Source organism: Colletes gigas, unplaced genomic scaffold (genome assembly GCF_013123115.1).
Source record: "Colletes gigas isolate AHSC1104 unplaced genomic scaffold, ASM1312311v1 Colletes_gigas_Sc00014, whole genome shotgun sequence".
NCBI classification, from domain to species: Eukaryota; Metazoa; Arthropoda; class Insecta; order Hymenoptera; family Colletidae; genus Colletes; species Colletes gigas.
This window is the reverse complement of record NW_025106643.1, coordinates 6,462,886-6,480,675: the sequence shown is the minus strand read 5'-3', so window position 1 is coordinate 6,480,675 and position 17,790 is coordinate 6,462,886. Positions and strand designations below refer to the sequence as shown.

Sequence of the window (17,790 nt, the reverse complement as noted above, 5' to 3'; positions counted from 1 at the left end):
AAGGGTGACTCTCGAAACGTATCAGATTCTAGTCTGGTACGCGACGCGTACGACAGAGCAGTAACGAGAATTATAATATTATCAACAGTTACGAAAAGAATTTCGGGCGATATTAAAAGTGTACGAAGAATAGATAGCGTCCGGGGCAATAGCCGCGTTTTTTTCTGTAAGTTAGCACGGGAGGGGAAACGGAAGAGAACGGCAAGAGGAAGGGCAAGGCTTCCGTCAAAGGGCCAGATTTTGCCTGATAATTCCCGAGTTCCGCTATCTCGTTGGGAATCGACTTTTCGAGTCACGTCAAAAGTAAACGATCCGCGCGTGAAGCGATCGGGTCGCGGGTTAGCGTGTTTCGAGCCGGATGGAAATCTCATTTGGTAGTTTTCTCCGTTTAATAAGACGAGAGGTAGACAAGAGAGGAGAGAGGAAAGACGAGAGACAGGGTGTAGGGAGACGGAGCCACGAGGTCGCTGCCGGTTCGCAGACTTCGGAAAGGGGAAACGGAAAGGGCGCAACAAGGCCGGGGGTAGAGGTAGCGGAGGGCGTCCGGGCGGCATTGGGGGAGGGGTGAGGTGGCGAGCGGTGGCGGTGGCGTCGGGGTCGAGGGGTGGAGGGCGGCGGTGGATGGTTGGAAGTAAGCAGGGGTGGGTAACGGGCTGGGGAGGACGGCGGAGGGTCGGCCAGGACTGGGAGGCGAAGTGTCGTCGTCCGAATAACGGCCAAGCGGCATCGACCGATCTTCCTACCCCTAGTTCGTACGAAGCGTCAACTTGTTTCCCTTCTGTTCCGCGAATATCGGACCTTCAATTTGCCCGGTGCGGTTCGCTAATGCGGTACACTGCCCTTTTCCGCGCAATCCATACCCGCGGCCCGTCAATCGTTTCTTCGATCACGGTTGTCCGTGATCCCCGTTCCGGGCCAACTTTTTCGCGAGGAACCCGTCCGAAGCGGATGGGGCCCGCCTTCCTCTCCGTCGCGACGCGGCGGCCAAAATTCTCGCGGAGACGCGTCGAAGGCTTCGACCTTGGTACAGTGTATTCTTTCGAGTGTCGCGATATTTCTTTCTCCCAGTGTCGCGCAGCTCTCCCCAACACTTTGTTATCGGTCATTAATTACTGATCGGTCACCGAGGTGGAAATGTAAAATTTTTCTACCGTTGCTTTTTCGTTAGAAAATTACTTTGCGTCGATCGGGTTTTCGCGATGCAGACGATACCTAATATGATTTCGTCCAACAATGGGGTTGCTTTTTAATAGAATTATGAGTCTAGGTAGAACTCGTGAGATCGAAGAAAAACTTTACACCAGAATAAAATAATCTTGTTTAGTTCGAAAGGAACACTTTTTTTGCATTTATGAAAAAAGAAAGAAACACTAATTAATTATGGAGAAATGCATCTTCGTTGATTTACCACTGAAACAAAAGTTAATATACAGCTTTTTAATCTTCATGAAAGAAAAATATTTGCGAGTAAAATAGCTAATTAAAAGATAGTTGCGAATTTTAAACGTAACTTTTCAATCTGACATTAAACCGATTTGCGGATACACTAATTTAAGAAAGTTTGACATCGAACGGAGGGAGGATATTTACCTTTAAAAAGCCATGGTTTCACCCATGATGTTGCATCTCCATTATCAATTAGTCGTTTTTTTTTCATTTTCTGTATAATTGTAGTGGAAGGGTGTTCTTTTGGTAGGAATTGAGTAAAAAATAATCCAGTGATGCTGGGTTTCGAACCCGCGATCTTCGGATCACTGACCAGTCGTCCTACTCGTCGAGCCAACGCCGCACAAATACTTTTTATAACGTTAATAATTTTTTTCTATGGTATGAGTACGGAGAATTTTCAATTCCACATATTTTAACACTAGGTGTGTACTGAACGCATCGATTCGAGGATTCATTATTTATTTATTAAGGATACGACTATAGATCCTAATTAAAAGAAAAACTGCATTTTAACGTGAATGTCAACGCAACGACAATAGAAATATGTGCAACGAATATCTGTAAATCTAGTGTTAATAAAACTAAAACCATTTTATCTTGATACATTAGTTTTATTTGATCCACCCCGGAGTTGCACCTAGATTATGCCATTCTACTCATATATATATACATCATTATGTAAAGACTCGAGTGACTGAATTAATAAATAAATAATGAATAAGTATTCGTAATTATTTGTTGTATTCAGCTGCTGCGTTGGTTTTCGTTTATCATATTCTGAAACACAAAACAATAGCTAAACGCAACAAATAACCATGAACGCTTAATTTATCCTCTTTGAGCACAATCTAACTTCGGAATGTTATTGTATTTAAATTTCTCAAATTCCACACGTTACTGTTCGTTCGTACTCGCTGAAATTTCTGAAGAGAACCTCGGATAAGAGTCTGGGTTAGGTTCAAATAAATTATATTACAAATATAATATAGTATTTGTTCTTTAGAAGCTATTATATTTGTTCTTCTCCTCGAAAACGAGCAAATTCCTGATAAAGAGAGACAAGAGTGATCAAATTGCGTGTACCTCAGAGTTCAGTTACGAGATAACAACGCTTGCAAAGAACGTCGACGTGCCTCTGTTATCATCTTTCTTTGCTCGCTCGAACAGATCAACATCGATCGAAAGATGCGTCGGCATGCGTGTTTTCAGGTCGTGTCACCGACGACGAATGATCGATGGAAAGTTACGAGGACGACGACGACACTCACTTCTGCATCAAATGTCACCTGACGGTGCATGGTCTCGAGAACTACGTACGGCATCGTCAGTCCGGATGTCGGCCACCGGACGACAAGAACGTAGTGGTTCGCGTGTCGCCCACGACTCCGACCACCGTCACCTATCCCGAAATACTGAACGCGGACGCGTTTTTCAGTTCGTTGGAGCTTCAATCGAATCCGCGTAGGTCGGCCACGTTACTGGAGGACAGCAGAAAGTTCAAGAAGGAGGAGAAAAGGAAGAAGGGCCAGAAGACGCAGGCGGACGGCGAGGAATCAACGTCCAAGGAGAAGTTGCACGGTATGCTGCCCGGTGATTCGGAGTTGGAGGACCTCTGCATCCCGTCCCTGGTCGGGTTTCCCGATATTGTGTCTTCCGCGTCCAGCAAGCCCTCGGTCGCGGCCACTCGGAACAAATTAAGCCAATCGATGGGCCACGTCGCGACCAGCATCGAGAGCAGCGCGTTCCCCGTGAAGCACGAACCGGAAAACTCTTTGGAGAGTCTGATGACGTCTCACGAGTCCAAGCAAACGGAGAGGAAACGCCAGGAGGAGGCGCAGAGGATAGACCAGGTTCACCAGACGTGGCTGGAGGACACCATACTGGCCGAACTGGTGGCGAACAACGAAAATAAAGACTTACCCAGATACGAGTTCGAATACCAGCAGGACGAGGACGAGGACGACGATATATTGGAGGAAGATCTGGGAGATGAAGACTCCTATTCGGAGTCGGACGACGCCGAGGATCTGGAAGGTCCGCCGCACGGTCATACCGGTGGCAAATGGAAACCAGAATTGGAGGATCTCCCTCAAAATATGTCTCAACTTCACGACGACGACGACGCGGACCCCGAAGACGAACATCAAGAACATCCGCCGCCGACTTATACGGGTGGGAAATGGCGGCCCGCTGAGACCTCGCAGGTAAGTCGTCCAGACAGCTTTTCGTTCGTCGAGGAACAACCGAAAATGTCTGGCTCTTTCGCAGAAAATCGAGGAGTACGAGGCCAAGAGCAACGCCGGACAACCACCGCCAGGACACACGCGAGGGAAATGGGTACCGGGCGCGCGAACGGATATCGAGTCAGGATATTGGTGCAGTCCTTGCGGCAGGAAACTAGCCTCTCGATTGGTCTACAACAGGCATCTTCTCTCCGATTTGCACGCCAGGAGGAGCATCCGTGAAATCGATGGCGTCCTTTGCCTGCCGCGTGCCGCGAATCTGCACCTCGGAAAAAAGATGTCGGCCCGCAATCACGTAAAGATCACAGTCTTCTTAATTTTTTGCACAATTTTGATTCGTATGTTCTACAAAGTTTTCTTTTTCGCGGAGTATCAGATATTAATAATTTTCGAACGTTATTCTTCGCTTCGATAGAACTGATAATCGTGTGATCGGTAGGGAGCGAAAGAAGCACCAGAGACGAAGGAAGTCAAGAAGGGTTTACGCAGAAGGGAGAAGGAGATTCTCTGTTGCGAAATGTGCCATGCACGAGTGAGAAGGGCACAAATGGGGAAGCATTTGCTCTCTCATTATCACTGCCGCATCGCGGGCGTAAATCCTCACGGGCCACGGGCGCGTCGCTTTTTACTGGAAAATATGGCGAATGTGGTTCGGCAGTGCCCTTTTCAGTGTTCCTCGTGTCGTTTTTATTGCAACACGGAGGAATCGTTTCTGCTTCATTGGCGTTCCGAGCATCACGCGAAGACACTCGAAAAGGTACGCACACATGACGCGATTGAATAGTTTCGGATCGCTCAAATCCGTAAATTTACAATTTTGAATATCATTGTTTTTGCCAAACTTACACCTTGCATTTCACGTATCGTTCCTTTCGATTAACCTTTTGAGTCACGAATTTTTCTATTCTACTTATCAAAAAAAAAGAAAATTAAACGAGTAGAAATCGCGAAATCTTCTTTTTCTTCTTTGTTCGTTCAACACTAGAACTATCGAAGTGTACAAAATAACCCATTTCTAATAAAAATTGTACAAAATTTACTTGACTGGATGTTTTCACATTTACCGTGGTTTTCTATAAGAGAACGAATAAACATTTATTTTCAAGTATCTATCGTTTCAATTTCTTTGTTACAAATACATATACCATAAATGTCGGTAGTTCCAGTGTTAAGTCGCATTAACATCTTTGATCATAGGTTTACATACGATTCTTTTAGATTATAAGATACACATACATTCATTTTTCACCAGGAAGACATGAAATTAAAAAATAACATTTATACGAAGGATATCGTTACAATTTGGGCATCTTGTACGAATATAAAAAGCAAAACATATAAATGTGCCGTAATAAAATGTAATAGCATAAAAAGCGTTACGACTCAAAGGGTTGGTATTACATTTTCATAGAATTTTTATCATCGATCCTTCTTACCAGATCGCCGGCAGTTACAAATGCACCCCTTGCGATTTTTGGTGCGAGGACAACGAGAGGATGGATTCCCATTTGACGAGTACGAGCCATCGCGACGTCGTCTCGATGATGAACGGTTCGGTGCCCGTGGTGGTCGGTCGTCAACGGGCGTTACTCTGCGGTAGCTGCGATCGCCGATTTCAATATAATTTACAACTTCGATTGCACGTCAAGGAAACCGGTCACAAGGAGAGCCCGACCGCCACGGATGCGTATCAGCAGCGAATCGAATGCAATCTGTGCTCCCAAATTGTTAGGTCTTTGGTTGCCCTTCAGCGTCACCAGTTCACTTGTCACGGGGCGAGAAACGACGACAAAGAAGAGACAAACGACTCGAATCAGACGGTCCCCTATTTCTGCTCGTTTTGTTCGATGAAGTTCGCAACGGCGCGGGATGCTGTCCTGCATCGGAGAACGTCCAGTCACAAGGAAATCGTGAAGGCTCGCAAGCGCAGCGCAGAGGGTCTGTCGGTGAGCACAGTTCGGGAGTGTCCTCATTGCGAGAAGAAGCAATCGAATTTGTCGGAATACAAGAACCATCTTCTTCAACGTCACCCGGAGCTTTGTCACAGGTAGGTGGTTCCTTGGTTAATACTCGACGAACAGGCCTCGGTGGGCCCAATATCGGTTCACGTTTCACCCGTACCGGAACTATGTACAGATTTACATTTTACGAATCAAATATTATCTAATAGTTCTTGTTATATTTAAATACACGTGTTACAGTACGTATAATACTAATCCCTTGACGTACGATTTAATTTTAAATAATTTGTACAAAAAATGACAATGAGAAAGAACAGATTTGTTTTACGAATACCTCGTGAATGTAAAAATGTATTGATTTTAATACATATGTAAGACACGATGACGAGTGATTGTGAAACTTGACATCAAGAACTTGTGTCAGACTCGTCATTGTATAGCAAGGGGTTAAAGATACTTGTACTAGTGAATTATTTCATCTGTAGTAAAACATATTAACACAGTAATAATATTAATTCAGTAAACTTTGTTTGGTTGCTTATGCTACACTGATAAGAATAAATAGACGGTGCTGCTGCTGTACTAGGCTAGAGCGTCGGGCGAAGAGTGACCTGATATCGGTCGGGTTAGGGTTAATCGGTCTCCTCTTTGTTTTTCGCATCAGATGTCCGAGGTGCGGCATGCTGTTCGCCCTCTCGCAAGACGTGACGAGACACACGAGGGAGAACAACTGTCGCGGCGATAATAAATTAAAAACGGCGAAAACGGCAGGCGTCAAAGACGGATGGAAATGCGGCAGCTGTAGTTTCTCAACGGATTCGCGGGCGGAGTTCATCTTTCACGAGGCTCTTCACTCGGGGGCCGTTCGAGGGGATAACGACGAACCGGGTAACGGCGGGAAATCGGTGCCGAAATATTCCTGTCCCGTTTGCAAGAAGACCCTGGCGAAAGTATCGTTGCGGAATCACATCAGAAGTCACACCGGCGAGCGTCCGTTTCCGTGCGCCAAATGCTTCTTGTCTTTCACGAGAAGAGCAGCCCTGAACGCCCATCAGAAAGAGTGCAGCGGTTCGCCTCCGTCGGTATGGTCGGACGAGTCTGGCCGGAAACGCAACTTCGCCTGTTCCGAGTGCAACCACGCTTTCTACACAAAGTGAGTACCATTTGTTCTACGGCTTTACGATTCCTACCGTCGATATTGCTTGCATCCAACAGAAACCGCTCCGTCCCTGTCTCTCTCGCGAGCAGTTTCCAGCAAAATTATCGGGCGATTAATAATTTTAAACGATCGGTCCGGAGAATGGCGCGTAAAAGTAATTGCCCGGGCACGTTCTTCGTGTACGGAGCCCCCTCGATAGGCCGCCTGATGTATAGCAAACATTGTATCGTGACGACAATGGGTTTAACATAGAAAACTTGCCGCGTTATACGGCCCAACAAAAGGATCGTATTTATCATGGGATTTCCAGTTAGGTAAGTACAATTATATTGCATCGATCGTTGGATCGGGGTACATCGAATGAACCGTGACCGCGCGTACAAAGTGGAGATCTTTTCGTGCCTCCGCGCCTTTCCTCGGCCCTGTTTATCTCTACTCGAGTCGTTGCTCGGAGCGCGTCAAACCTATGCCATTTTTACTCGGAACGAAACGAAATTGTAAGAGAGGACTTGAGAATTCCAACAGTGAAATCTGAAATGGCCAAGTTCCAAACTCCAGATTCCGTAATTAATGGAATCGATGCGAATTAACCACCAGATAATTTCCTTATTGCTCGTAGGCAGACTGTAAATTTATATGGGAAAATAAAAAAAGAATTCGCCGTGAGGAAAGTCGAGATCAGATGCGTAAGATACGGAATCGATTAGCGTCGCGTGAAATTTATGTACGAGAAGTTATCGTGGATCGTATCGTCCATTTTACGGGAATTAAGTACAAATGAATTAGAAAGGACGCCAAGGACAATTAGAAGCACGTTGCGCCGTGGCGCTGAGAACACTCGGGGTGCGTTGCGTCATCCTGCGAATTGTACGTCCAGCCTAAGTAAAGGGTGGCGCGTTCGAGGGATAAAAAGCGTAAGACAATAAAAGCCCGGGCGTCGTGGGCTGAAACCACGAAACGTTCGCCGCGGCCGTAGTAAATGTGTCCTCGCTGCATAACTATAAAATAAAAGACCGTGTCTGTGGGCCGGTCGGAGGGGGCAGAGAGAGCCAGAAAGAGGAGCTCGTTCGTACCGAATGTCCGAGGAAAGTACGGAGATGGAACGGAAAACTCGATGGACCGGTGCCTGATGGCGTTGCACGATAGACGGAGAAAGATAGATACGGTAGGTAGAGGGTTAGAGAGAGCGGGTAAACCGAGGAGGAAGTCGCCTCGGTGTTTTCCGCCGGTCGTATTAACATCTCATAGCGGCCTGTAAGCCCACGGGTCATTCTAGTATTTAACGGGCCTGCATTATGGCCGGTGTAACTATACGTCCTACAGGTCTCTAATACTAACGTATGTAAATAGAAACCTGCAAGCGCTAATGGTCCGATATAACGGTCGAAATTACCAGCGTGGTCCCGATGTTTTCGGTCCTTTTTAAAAGAATCTGCGCCGACGCTGATCCGAGGGCTGGCCAGCGCGCGCGACGACCAAGGTTCTCGAAGCGAGGACGAGGAGGGAATCGCGAAACGGCGCCAACGATCGGTAAACCGTTTAACGGATGCTCGAAACGAGCCACGGAAATACGTATTCCGTGCTTCCTCTGGCGCGAATACGCCCGACTGGAGGCGAGCATACGTGGGTGCCCGCAACTAAATAGGCGCCACGGCAGAACGCGCGGCGTTTCTCTCGCGTGTCGACCAAGCACGTCGTCGACTCAAGTATTAAACCATCGCCCGGGCGTAGAGAGCGATCACTGTAAAGTAAATGTTAACACCTATGCTCGCCCTCCACGCGGCCCCGACCCGGCTCGGCTCGATTTTCTCCTCCCTTTTTCGCTTCCCTTCTCTGCCCAACCGCCCGCCGTTCCAGCTACCCGTCTCGTACACGCATTACATTCTGTAACACTACCTATTCGACGTCAGACTACCGGAGTCTTCGAGCCGAATGGCCGGTCAGAAGTCTCGACGTCGCTCCGAAACGACCGAGGGTTTCGCTTAATGTCACGATTTCGACCGTTTCGAAGGATTAGGCTCCGCTATCGTCGTTCCCGCCGACCCTTACGATCCTTTCTGCAGTCCACCAGATAACGTTTCGATACAGAGACGACCGGGGCACCCGCGATCGCACGCGCGATTTTCAAATTCGATCCGAACGCTAGCTAAAACCAACTATTCTCGGTAGTTGCTCCATTCGTCGGAGATTAACCCCATTGACGTACGCGCTACGTACAGGACGAACCACTTGACTCAATCAACTCAACTTGTTCTGTTACCAGCGATCCGTTAAAAATGTTTTTTGTCGGGGTAACATGGTTCGGAGAATGTGGATATATTCAAGACGAGTATATTAAATTTTTAGGATCACTGCTTTCTTATAAAAGATTTTTTACACGTATCGTTCGATGAATATTTAGACGAATTCGGCAAGCAGTACAATAAATACTTTCCTTTCTATTTAAACAAAAAAATTTCATGTTGTCAATAAGATATAGAAAGAAAACAATTATGCCGGTTTTTGAACACCCCATGAGTACAGTAAAGTTCCGATTTAACTCGACTATTCTTCGATAAATGTTACGGATTATATTTCACATAAAAAAGAAGTTTTATATATTTTATTTTTTATTAATAAATTGTATTACTACATAGCCCCTGATTGTGTTTATTAAACATGAAAAACGAATTTTCAAGAAAAATCGACACGGGTAGGTGACTAAATTTTTTCGGCGAAAAAAAAATTCATATCGTTCTGAAAAAATTATTTTCGGTTGCAGGGGTCGATTACAATCATTTCTGGTGAATAGACATACCCCCGGTCATCTTAACCATTTTCGAGAAAAAAATGCCTTACCAAAAATATAAATTCAAGCCAGAAATGTCTCTCAAAAATTTCATGCTTATCTTCAAAATGTCATAACTTCTGAACGGATTGGAGGATTTCAATGTTTCAAACGGTAAACAACGCGTGATTTGGTGAAAAATGTGTAGAAATGTAAAAAATATCCGAAAAATTGTTCCTTGACCCCGGAAAATGAGAAAAACCCCATAAAAATGGTCCAATTTTCAAACGGCAATAACTCTTACAATAGTGAATATATTTCAATGAAATTTTTTCCTGAAATAGTGCGCATAGATACCTACAAAAAAGTATTAGACAACATTTCCGTACAGCGCCAAACAAATGAATTAAAAATCAAAAACAAATTTTTAAGAAAAATCGGGCCTCAATTTTTTGGTAAAACACAAAAATTTCAAATCGTTCTAGAAAAATTATTTTCGATTGCAGGGGTCAATTACAATCATTTTTGGTGAATAGACATACCACCGAAATCCTACCCACTTTCGAGAAAAAAATTCGAGAATGTGTGAAATTTTTCGACAAAATTAAAAAATTTTAAATCGTTCTAAAAAAATTATTTTTGGTTGCAGGGGTCAATTACAATCATTTTTGGTGAATAGACATAGCCACGAAATCCCACCCAGTTTCGAGAAAAAAATTCTATACCGAAAATATGATGTGTGACCAGAAATGTTTCTGTAATTTCATTTTCTGTCTCACTTCCCCTTGTATTGACTTCTGTAACCTGTTAATAATGTTTGGGCCGAAAAAATACATTGGATGTAAGGTCTACACGTATACCTCGTCTGTGATTATATTCTTCGTTTTTATCACTTAATATGTAGGTATAGCCCAATTATCTGGCATATTTGATTTTCCGGCATTGCCCCAGTCCCGAGTATGCCGGATATTCGTACTTTTACTGTATTTTGGATATCGATGCAAGGGTTAATACGGAGGTTTCGCTCTGTTTGCACGAATGTTTGCCAACTCGTGGCTCAGAAGAAAAATCGACGGGCTGCCGGAAAAGTGTAAAAAGCCGTGCTTTTAGTGGCTAACCGACTGTCTCGATTTTCATCCGCGGGTTTCCTCCGTCCTCGAAGTTTCCATAACCGTGTCTAGGACGAGCACTCGCTCGCTTTCCTGTCCCGATGACTCCGTACCGACGTAAGTAGATACCTGGAAGTCTGCGTCATCTTTCGACCGCAGGCAGTTTAAACTTCTGGCGGGCCACCTTGATTAGGCCTTTCTCCGGCTCCATTTTCGTCAAATACCGAAGGCCACGGTTGCGCGTCAGTTGTCGACAATGTCGAAGTTCTCGAACTCCGGTTCGTTTTCTCGCCGAATCAACGAAGACGATGCGGTTTCGAGGTTTTTTTTTTCTCGAATTTTCGCGTATCCGATCGTCGAAGGCGAAACGAATGGCGCAACGGTAAATGCATCGAATAAACAACGTAAAAACGAGTAATTGTAGATTTGTTTACTCTTTAACATCGATAGATAACAGTCGAGACGAATGTTCTTTATTTTATTGGCCAATTAGAGCAACAGCATACGTAACGTTATTACGTTATTTATAACGTTATACGTTTCGAACGTTCGGTTTCGGTCCACTTCAGAAGTAGAATTTATGAGTTAATAATTCCGTGTGGCTTCAAATAATGAGCTTTTTAGTATCTACGCGTGTACGTTGGTTGTTACGTGTTAAGAGAAGCAATAAATGCGATAGAAAAGATACTATTTTAACTCCTCTTCTATTAAAATTATATCTCTACCTTAATTTGGATTTTTCTACTGTACTGTACATACATTAAATATTCTGGCAGACATGCACCTGCCAAAGTTGAGTTTACCGTAGCAATGTTTGTATCTGCAAATTCGTTAATCTTTGATCGTAACATCGTTCCTTCGTCATTGACCGTTGTGCGGACCGTTTTGCTCGCACGCCTCTGCAGCGTTTCGATGGAGAACAGAGCGAAAACGTGACGTTGGGCAGATACCCGGCGACAGAGGAGAAGAAAAGGTCGAAAAATGGTAGGGAATGCGAGCGGTCGAAAAAGAAGAACGGATATCGGCAGGGGGGAGGGGGGAGAAGAAGAAAGAAAGGAAGGAAGGACGGAAGGAGAGAAAAGGGAGGTAATTACGAGAAGACGGGCAGCTCCCGCGCATTCGATTGCCTAACCAATTCTCAGAATAAGCAGGCAATTCTCGATGTATGCGCATATTCAAGATAGTATGTTACATACGCGAGCTACTGACCGTACGTTTCGTTCGTTCCACCCCCGGCCCCTTCGTTCCTCCTCCTCATCGTCCTGCCTCCGCTTGGTCCCTTCCAGCGTTCTACTCACCGGCAACCCTCTCGTTCCTGCCTGACGATGTGTACGCGAGTTCCCCAGAGGTATTTACATATATGGACCGCGGCGTGGCGCGCGCCTATCTTTTATCTTCCATAGCAGTAATGGCGCGACCACCTCCTCCGTAGCTGGTCAGGTAAACGCCGTAAAGATAGGCATACTGGGTGAGATTGGCGTTACCGCGCCGCTCGGTGACATCCGACCGGGATCACGGTACCCTATACTATTCGATCATCCCGCGAGCAAACCTCCTTTTTCCGCTGAACAGCTGCCCACCGAGTACCGATCGCTTAAATTTGACCGTTTCAATTTTTCTATTGTTATTAAACGTTAAGTTATCCCATAGGTGATGTCTCCTGATGCTGAGTATCAGCCCAAAAAATTAATATTTACGTTTATTTTCCCCCGTTGCCTTTTATCACCTCTCCTCGTATATCGAATAAGAAATTAGAATTTTAATTATAGAATGAAATATGTTACAGTGGACGTACGAATCTGTAAATCGTTATTCCAGATTTATAAAACCGAAGTTTAAGTCTTGGAACAGCGTACTGAATCTTGGGTTCAGAATTAAAATTGTTGACGTTATCGTTAGGAAAAGAGTAACGATATCTAACGATATAATTAGTCTTTGTGTCGATAAACATTGTCCCTCTTCACCTTGTCCAGAGTATGACTCACTGTTTAATTTGATTTCAAGTAGAATCCACGTAAACATATGTCTCTCAGTTGCTAATATAGTGTATTGTAAGCGCACTGGACAATAATATAGAAAATAACAAAAACATTCAACCCATGCTGACACAATGTTTAAGAATTTCTTTGGTAAACGTGTTCTTGCCATCTTTATCGAAGCTACTAAAATTCTCGGATTCAACTGTGTCGGTTCTGCTTATATTTATTCGGAGCTAAACCCATGTGAAACTAATTTAGTAAATAAAATTGTTAGGTTCTTAGTGGGTATGTGTTCAAAAAATAAGTGGAGACACACCTCTTATAACGATTAGTTAAACAACAAAGAAAAAGAACATTAATATATAAACGAATAATCAGATAATCAATTTTACTGAAACGATTAGTTTTATGGCCACTCGCTACGGTTGTGTGAACAAGACTGATAACAAGGACCTTCCAGAGTCTTCTCACGCGTATATGTATAGAGACCGCGAGCATGTGCCATCTATCCGAACGGAATTATCGAAGTTTATCCTCGATAAAAATGTATTCGTAGATCGGTGATTCGAGGTCAAGCATCGGAAAAATGGTGCTCAGGTTGGATCGAACGCAGCCAGGTCGACGGTCGTTTCTTTGGAAAGGAAAGGTGTATCGCGGCGAGGAGAAATCGAGATCGAAAGTTTTGATCGACCGTCGATGGAAACGTTCGAGACTAGCAACACAGTTTTAAGAATCGAGCTACTAGGCTCGAGATAACGAGAAAACCATACGGGTCCGTGGTGCAATTAATTCGACCGCGAGGCATGTACGGGATTGAAGCGGTACATAAATCTCCGATCATCGTAAATTTAGGGGCCCGTCGGTAGTTCGTAGGACCGTTCGCGTCTCGGGCCGCCATTGTCTTGGACGGTGTGCGTGTGAGCCAGCGCGAGTGTATCGTTTTCTCTCACCTCCGGTCGGCGCTGCTAATGAGGCACGGTGTCGTCTTTACGGATCACCCCGTAGGCACCCTTAAACATCCGAGCGGCGAATCCCGCGGGGGATTGTCCGCGCTACCGAGAGCAAAACGGCCTGGGCTCTCCGGTCTGTTCTGGCCTGGTCGTAGGGGAAAAGAAAGATTTCTGCATGTCCCGTGCCCCTCGCCCCGTAGGAACAATGCGACGCTGTTGCACCGCATTCGTCGCATTGAAATGTATTGGTGAGGCGTCCTCCCCGGTGCGCGCATTGTGTCGCAAGAACGCGCGTGTGTTCGAACCGTACTTACGCGGCCATGGGTTTTCTTCGTACCGTGGTGGTGGTGGCAATGGTGGTCGGTAGCGACGGTACGCGGTGTGGTATGGTTTGGTATGGTGGCACGCGGTAAGCACGGCCCCGTATGCAGACAGTTTAGCGGTGACCGCCCCGCGAGTCCAGTTGTCGCGTGAAATATTGCGATTCATAAAATAAAACAGGCCTGCGGTCGAGGACGCGTAGATATAGCCGCCGGCCGCTAACCCAGACCTAACCCGGCCGCCATCACCCCCCCTCGGCCCCCCATATCTCTCTGCCACTCCTTTTCTCTCTATCCCTTTACCGGCTCTTTTCGAAACCCAGTATCCCCCGAAGCCCCTGCTTCCATCCAACGGCGCCCCTGCCCCTCCGCAATCTTCTTTTCCGACCTTTTGCTTCGGCTCCGTGTCCGCCCGCCTAACCCGACCTAGCCTGCATCGCATCATCGACTCTTTATCCCCCGGTCCACGTTCCTCCTCGTATCGTATCGCATCGTACCGTACCGTCTCTCCGTTCCTTCTTCGCGGCGACGAGTTTCTTTACCGTCGTTCCCTGGTCGCCCCGTTCCAGTTCCCCCGTTCCCGTACGCTGAAACGTCGCCAAACCGCAGACACCGTGAACCGCGCGGCGCGGTTCGAGATCTCTCGGTGAAATTTTTCGCCGCCTAGCGCGCTTCTATTGGCCAGGCCGCGTTCCTGGAATCCGTCCTCGATACGAGGAACGCGCGAAACACGCGTACGCGTACGTGTACGTGTATAGACGATCGCTCGCGAGCGAGCGGAAAGCTCGTCCACGGCGCCGCACCACCGGGGCGAATGCGGTAACGAGGGAAGAAAGCTGCCGGATCCCAGGGCGAACGAAATAAAAAATACGACGCCGCGCTCGCGAGTCCCGACGTTGTTTTATTTAATTAAAAATTTTTTCCCGCCGTCACTGGCGCTGCTCGCGAAACGCGCGCCCGAAAGGGTAACGAATGGCCGTGGACGAGCGCGGCTATTCTGCGCAGAAATTCGGTACGTAACCGTGCACGGCCGCCTGCGGAGGATATCCCGATAACGAAGAACTCGCGATCTTCCCCTAACGAATGATCGTCTTCGCTGAACGAGAAGGCAGAAACGTCGACGTACGTTACGGTTAAGACGCTCCTCCGTTCTGGAGATTCCTCCTTTTCCGCCGACGAAATTAGCGGAGGACATGTTTATTGTAAATGAATCCTACTCCGGGAACGGCTCGTGGAAGACTGGTACATGTTCCAGGGGTGGCGGATCGGAGAGACGAAGACGGAGGTAAAGAGAGAGAAGGACCGGGTGAGGGTAGTTTGGAGGGCGCGCGCGCTCGCTGCTCCGATTTATGCGCCCGTTACCGAGCCCTCTGGCGCAATTAAGCTCGCGTTATAATATTGTTGTTTATTCTGAGCCTCGGCTGCGAAGCGTTAACCACCCCTCCCCGCTCCCCGCCCGCGCTGGTTTTACTGGCAACAACCAACCCTGCGATCCCCTAATCTCCCTGACGCGGCAGCTAGAATCTCTCGCTCTTTCCCGTTTCCGCTACCCGCGACGTTTCTCCCTCTCTTTCTCTCTCTCCCACACGCACACACAAACACTCTCTCTCTCTCTCTCTCTCTCTCTCTCTCTCTCTCTCTCTCTCTCTCTCTCTCTCTTTTGCTCCCACCGACTTACAGCATCAGCGCCAAATGCGGGACTAACAAACCACTCCCCAGAGATGGCCAGAAACGAAATTCCGTTTTGTTTGCCCCCGCCAGTGCCCCCTTTGATTGGGATTCGCGCGTTAATTTCAACTTATTTTGACGCGCGGTCACGTACAAACTAATCAAACCCCCGGCTTTTCGGGGTCTAGAGTGTCTGACGTTTTCGGTCATCCGATCGTTTGTCCCGATTTGCGTTCTCGTTCGCGCCCAATCCAAACGATGCCCGCCGATCGAGCCCGGTCTCTCGTCGAGAAGATTTATCGCTCGAAGGGTCGGGAGGATCGGAAACGCCGCCGATCAGTCCGTGGAACGCGATTTCTCAGCTCGCGTCAAACTTCTTCGATGGCCGATCGCGCGCGCACTCCCCCTCCCCAGATTTATCCTTTGCTTTCCGAAAATCGGGAGAAATCTATAATTAAACGCGCGAATTCGTCTTTCGAGCTTTTATCTCGGTTGGAATCGGGCAATTTATACCGTTTAAACGACGCGTGAATCATTCGTTGAACCGGTTTTCTCGCCACGATCTCGGTATCGTTGACGAAAGAACCACGCTCGGAATTCGTATTCCACTCGAAATTCGACGTTAACGCGACGATTCACGATGCTCGATTTTATTTTAACTATCTGGGTCAGTAGTTTTTAATCTTATTAAGCTCACGACACTGTTCGGGAGATCTTTCGATATTTATGGGCGCGCTGCGCGAGTCAGAAAAGAAAACCTGACACAGGTTTTTATCGCCAACGATTATTTATTTAATCCACGTAACTGGAAGACGCGATGCTATACTTTATTCCTTGGTTTTGCATTCCTTGTTCGCCAGAACTATGAAAATGTCAAAAATGATCAAACTCTGTCAGAAACGGCTGTGAATATTCCTCTTATAATTTTGTTTGTCGTTGTATTGTTCGCAAAACACATTATCGATATCAATATTGTTGCGTTTAAGATTTTTGGAATAGACAAAATTTATCGTTACTTTAGAACACCAGTATAATTAAGTATTTATATGTTTCTCTAGTTCTTTTTCAACTTGAAGCTCGGCTGTTTGGTAGCTCTACCATCTTTATCTTTGTAATACGTTAGGAAGTGTGCAACATCATTTCCTTCGTATAGTTGCCCATCGAATTGGTCGTCTAATGTCACTCCACGAACATAATTACAGCGATCCTTCGTTAATGTTCGTTGGCTCGGGCCCGTGACGCGAACGTTATCGAGGGAAGTACTATTCCAGAAATCGTCCACTCTTATCTCCGATAAAATGAGAAACACTGAGTGTGAGTGAAATAGAGAGAAACGTTCAACGTTTGTTTATTCTGTGAATTTAAATGTAGAAATTAAATGTAGTTCCTTTTAAAAATTGTGCGATAATCGTATGGTAGCTCAATTTTAAAGATTGATTCAAATACTTATTAGATATTGTAATCTTCCATGAGATTTTGCAACTCTTTAAATTAAGTATACTTTGACATGTAACACGTCGACTATCGGACCAAGCCCCTCAAATTGTCCACGAAAACGAAACTTTGCTTTTAGATAATTGGAAACTAGTGTACTGATAATTTGTCATAGAACTTATTTTTGCAGCCTCGTTAAAATTCAAAAGTGCTATTTAGATATATTTTGTTCAACTTGTAATTTTGAAAATTAATTTTATCTATTTCCTCTGAACTGAGTCGATCGTCTAATTATTAATATAAACAAATACTGTGAAACGGTTGACTTTTGTAGCTCTCTATTTAGAAGCAATTTACCGGATATTTAAACCTCGTTTAACGTTCTACTGCATTTGTTCGAAAGGATAATTTCTTTGCCCGTAAATAAATGTATAATAATATTATAATTTGGTCCGTGCGACAGGTCGGAACGTCGGTGGTCCCCGATTCCGTGCGCGTCCTTGTGCTCGCGTGGTGAGAGCAAAAAGCTGTTTACTGGAATCGAATCAAACCTGGAATTTCGATCGATGGGTCGAGCGGAGGACCGCTCGTTCCGATCGTACGATATAATTTGACGTAAACACCGGCGCGTCCCGACTCAATTAACACGCGTCGCCATTTTTTTCTTCGAGACGTTGCACGAGTCAACCCTTTCGGTGCTTAACGAAACCGTCGAGAGTATAGTTAAAAAATTGCCGCGAGTCGTACAGCG

The 17,790-nt window shown here is 45.8% G+C and overlaps 1 protein-coding gene across 1 annotated transcript in view; it reads left to right on the top strand.

Moving 5' to 3' along the window:
- The window catches only part of LOC122399579 (zinc finger protein 624-like), a 50,020-nt gene that overhangs the window by 16,703 nt on the left and 15,527 nt on the right, over window positions 1-17,790 (top strand). The window contains exons 2-6 of the mRNA XM_043400359.1: window positions 2,659-3,653; window positions 3,718-3,987; window positions 4,132-4,449; window positions 5,132-5,739; window positions 6,318-6,806. Coding sequence (XP_043256294.1) covers window positions 2,685-3,653; window positions 3,718-3,987; window positions 4,132-4,449; window positions 5,132-5,739; window positions 6,318-6,806 — 2,654 coding nt within the window. The 5' untranslated portion in view covers window positions 2,659-2,684. The remainder of the gene's footprint in view (window positions 1-2,658; window positions 3,654-3,717; window positions 3,988-4,131; window positions 4,450-5,131; window positions 5,740-6,317; window positions 6,807-17,790) is intronic.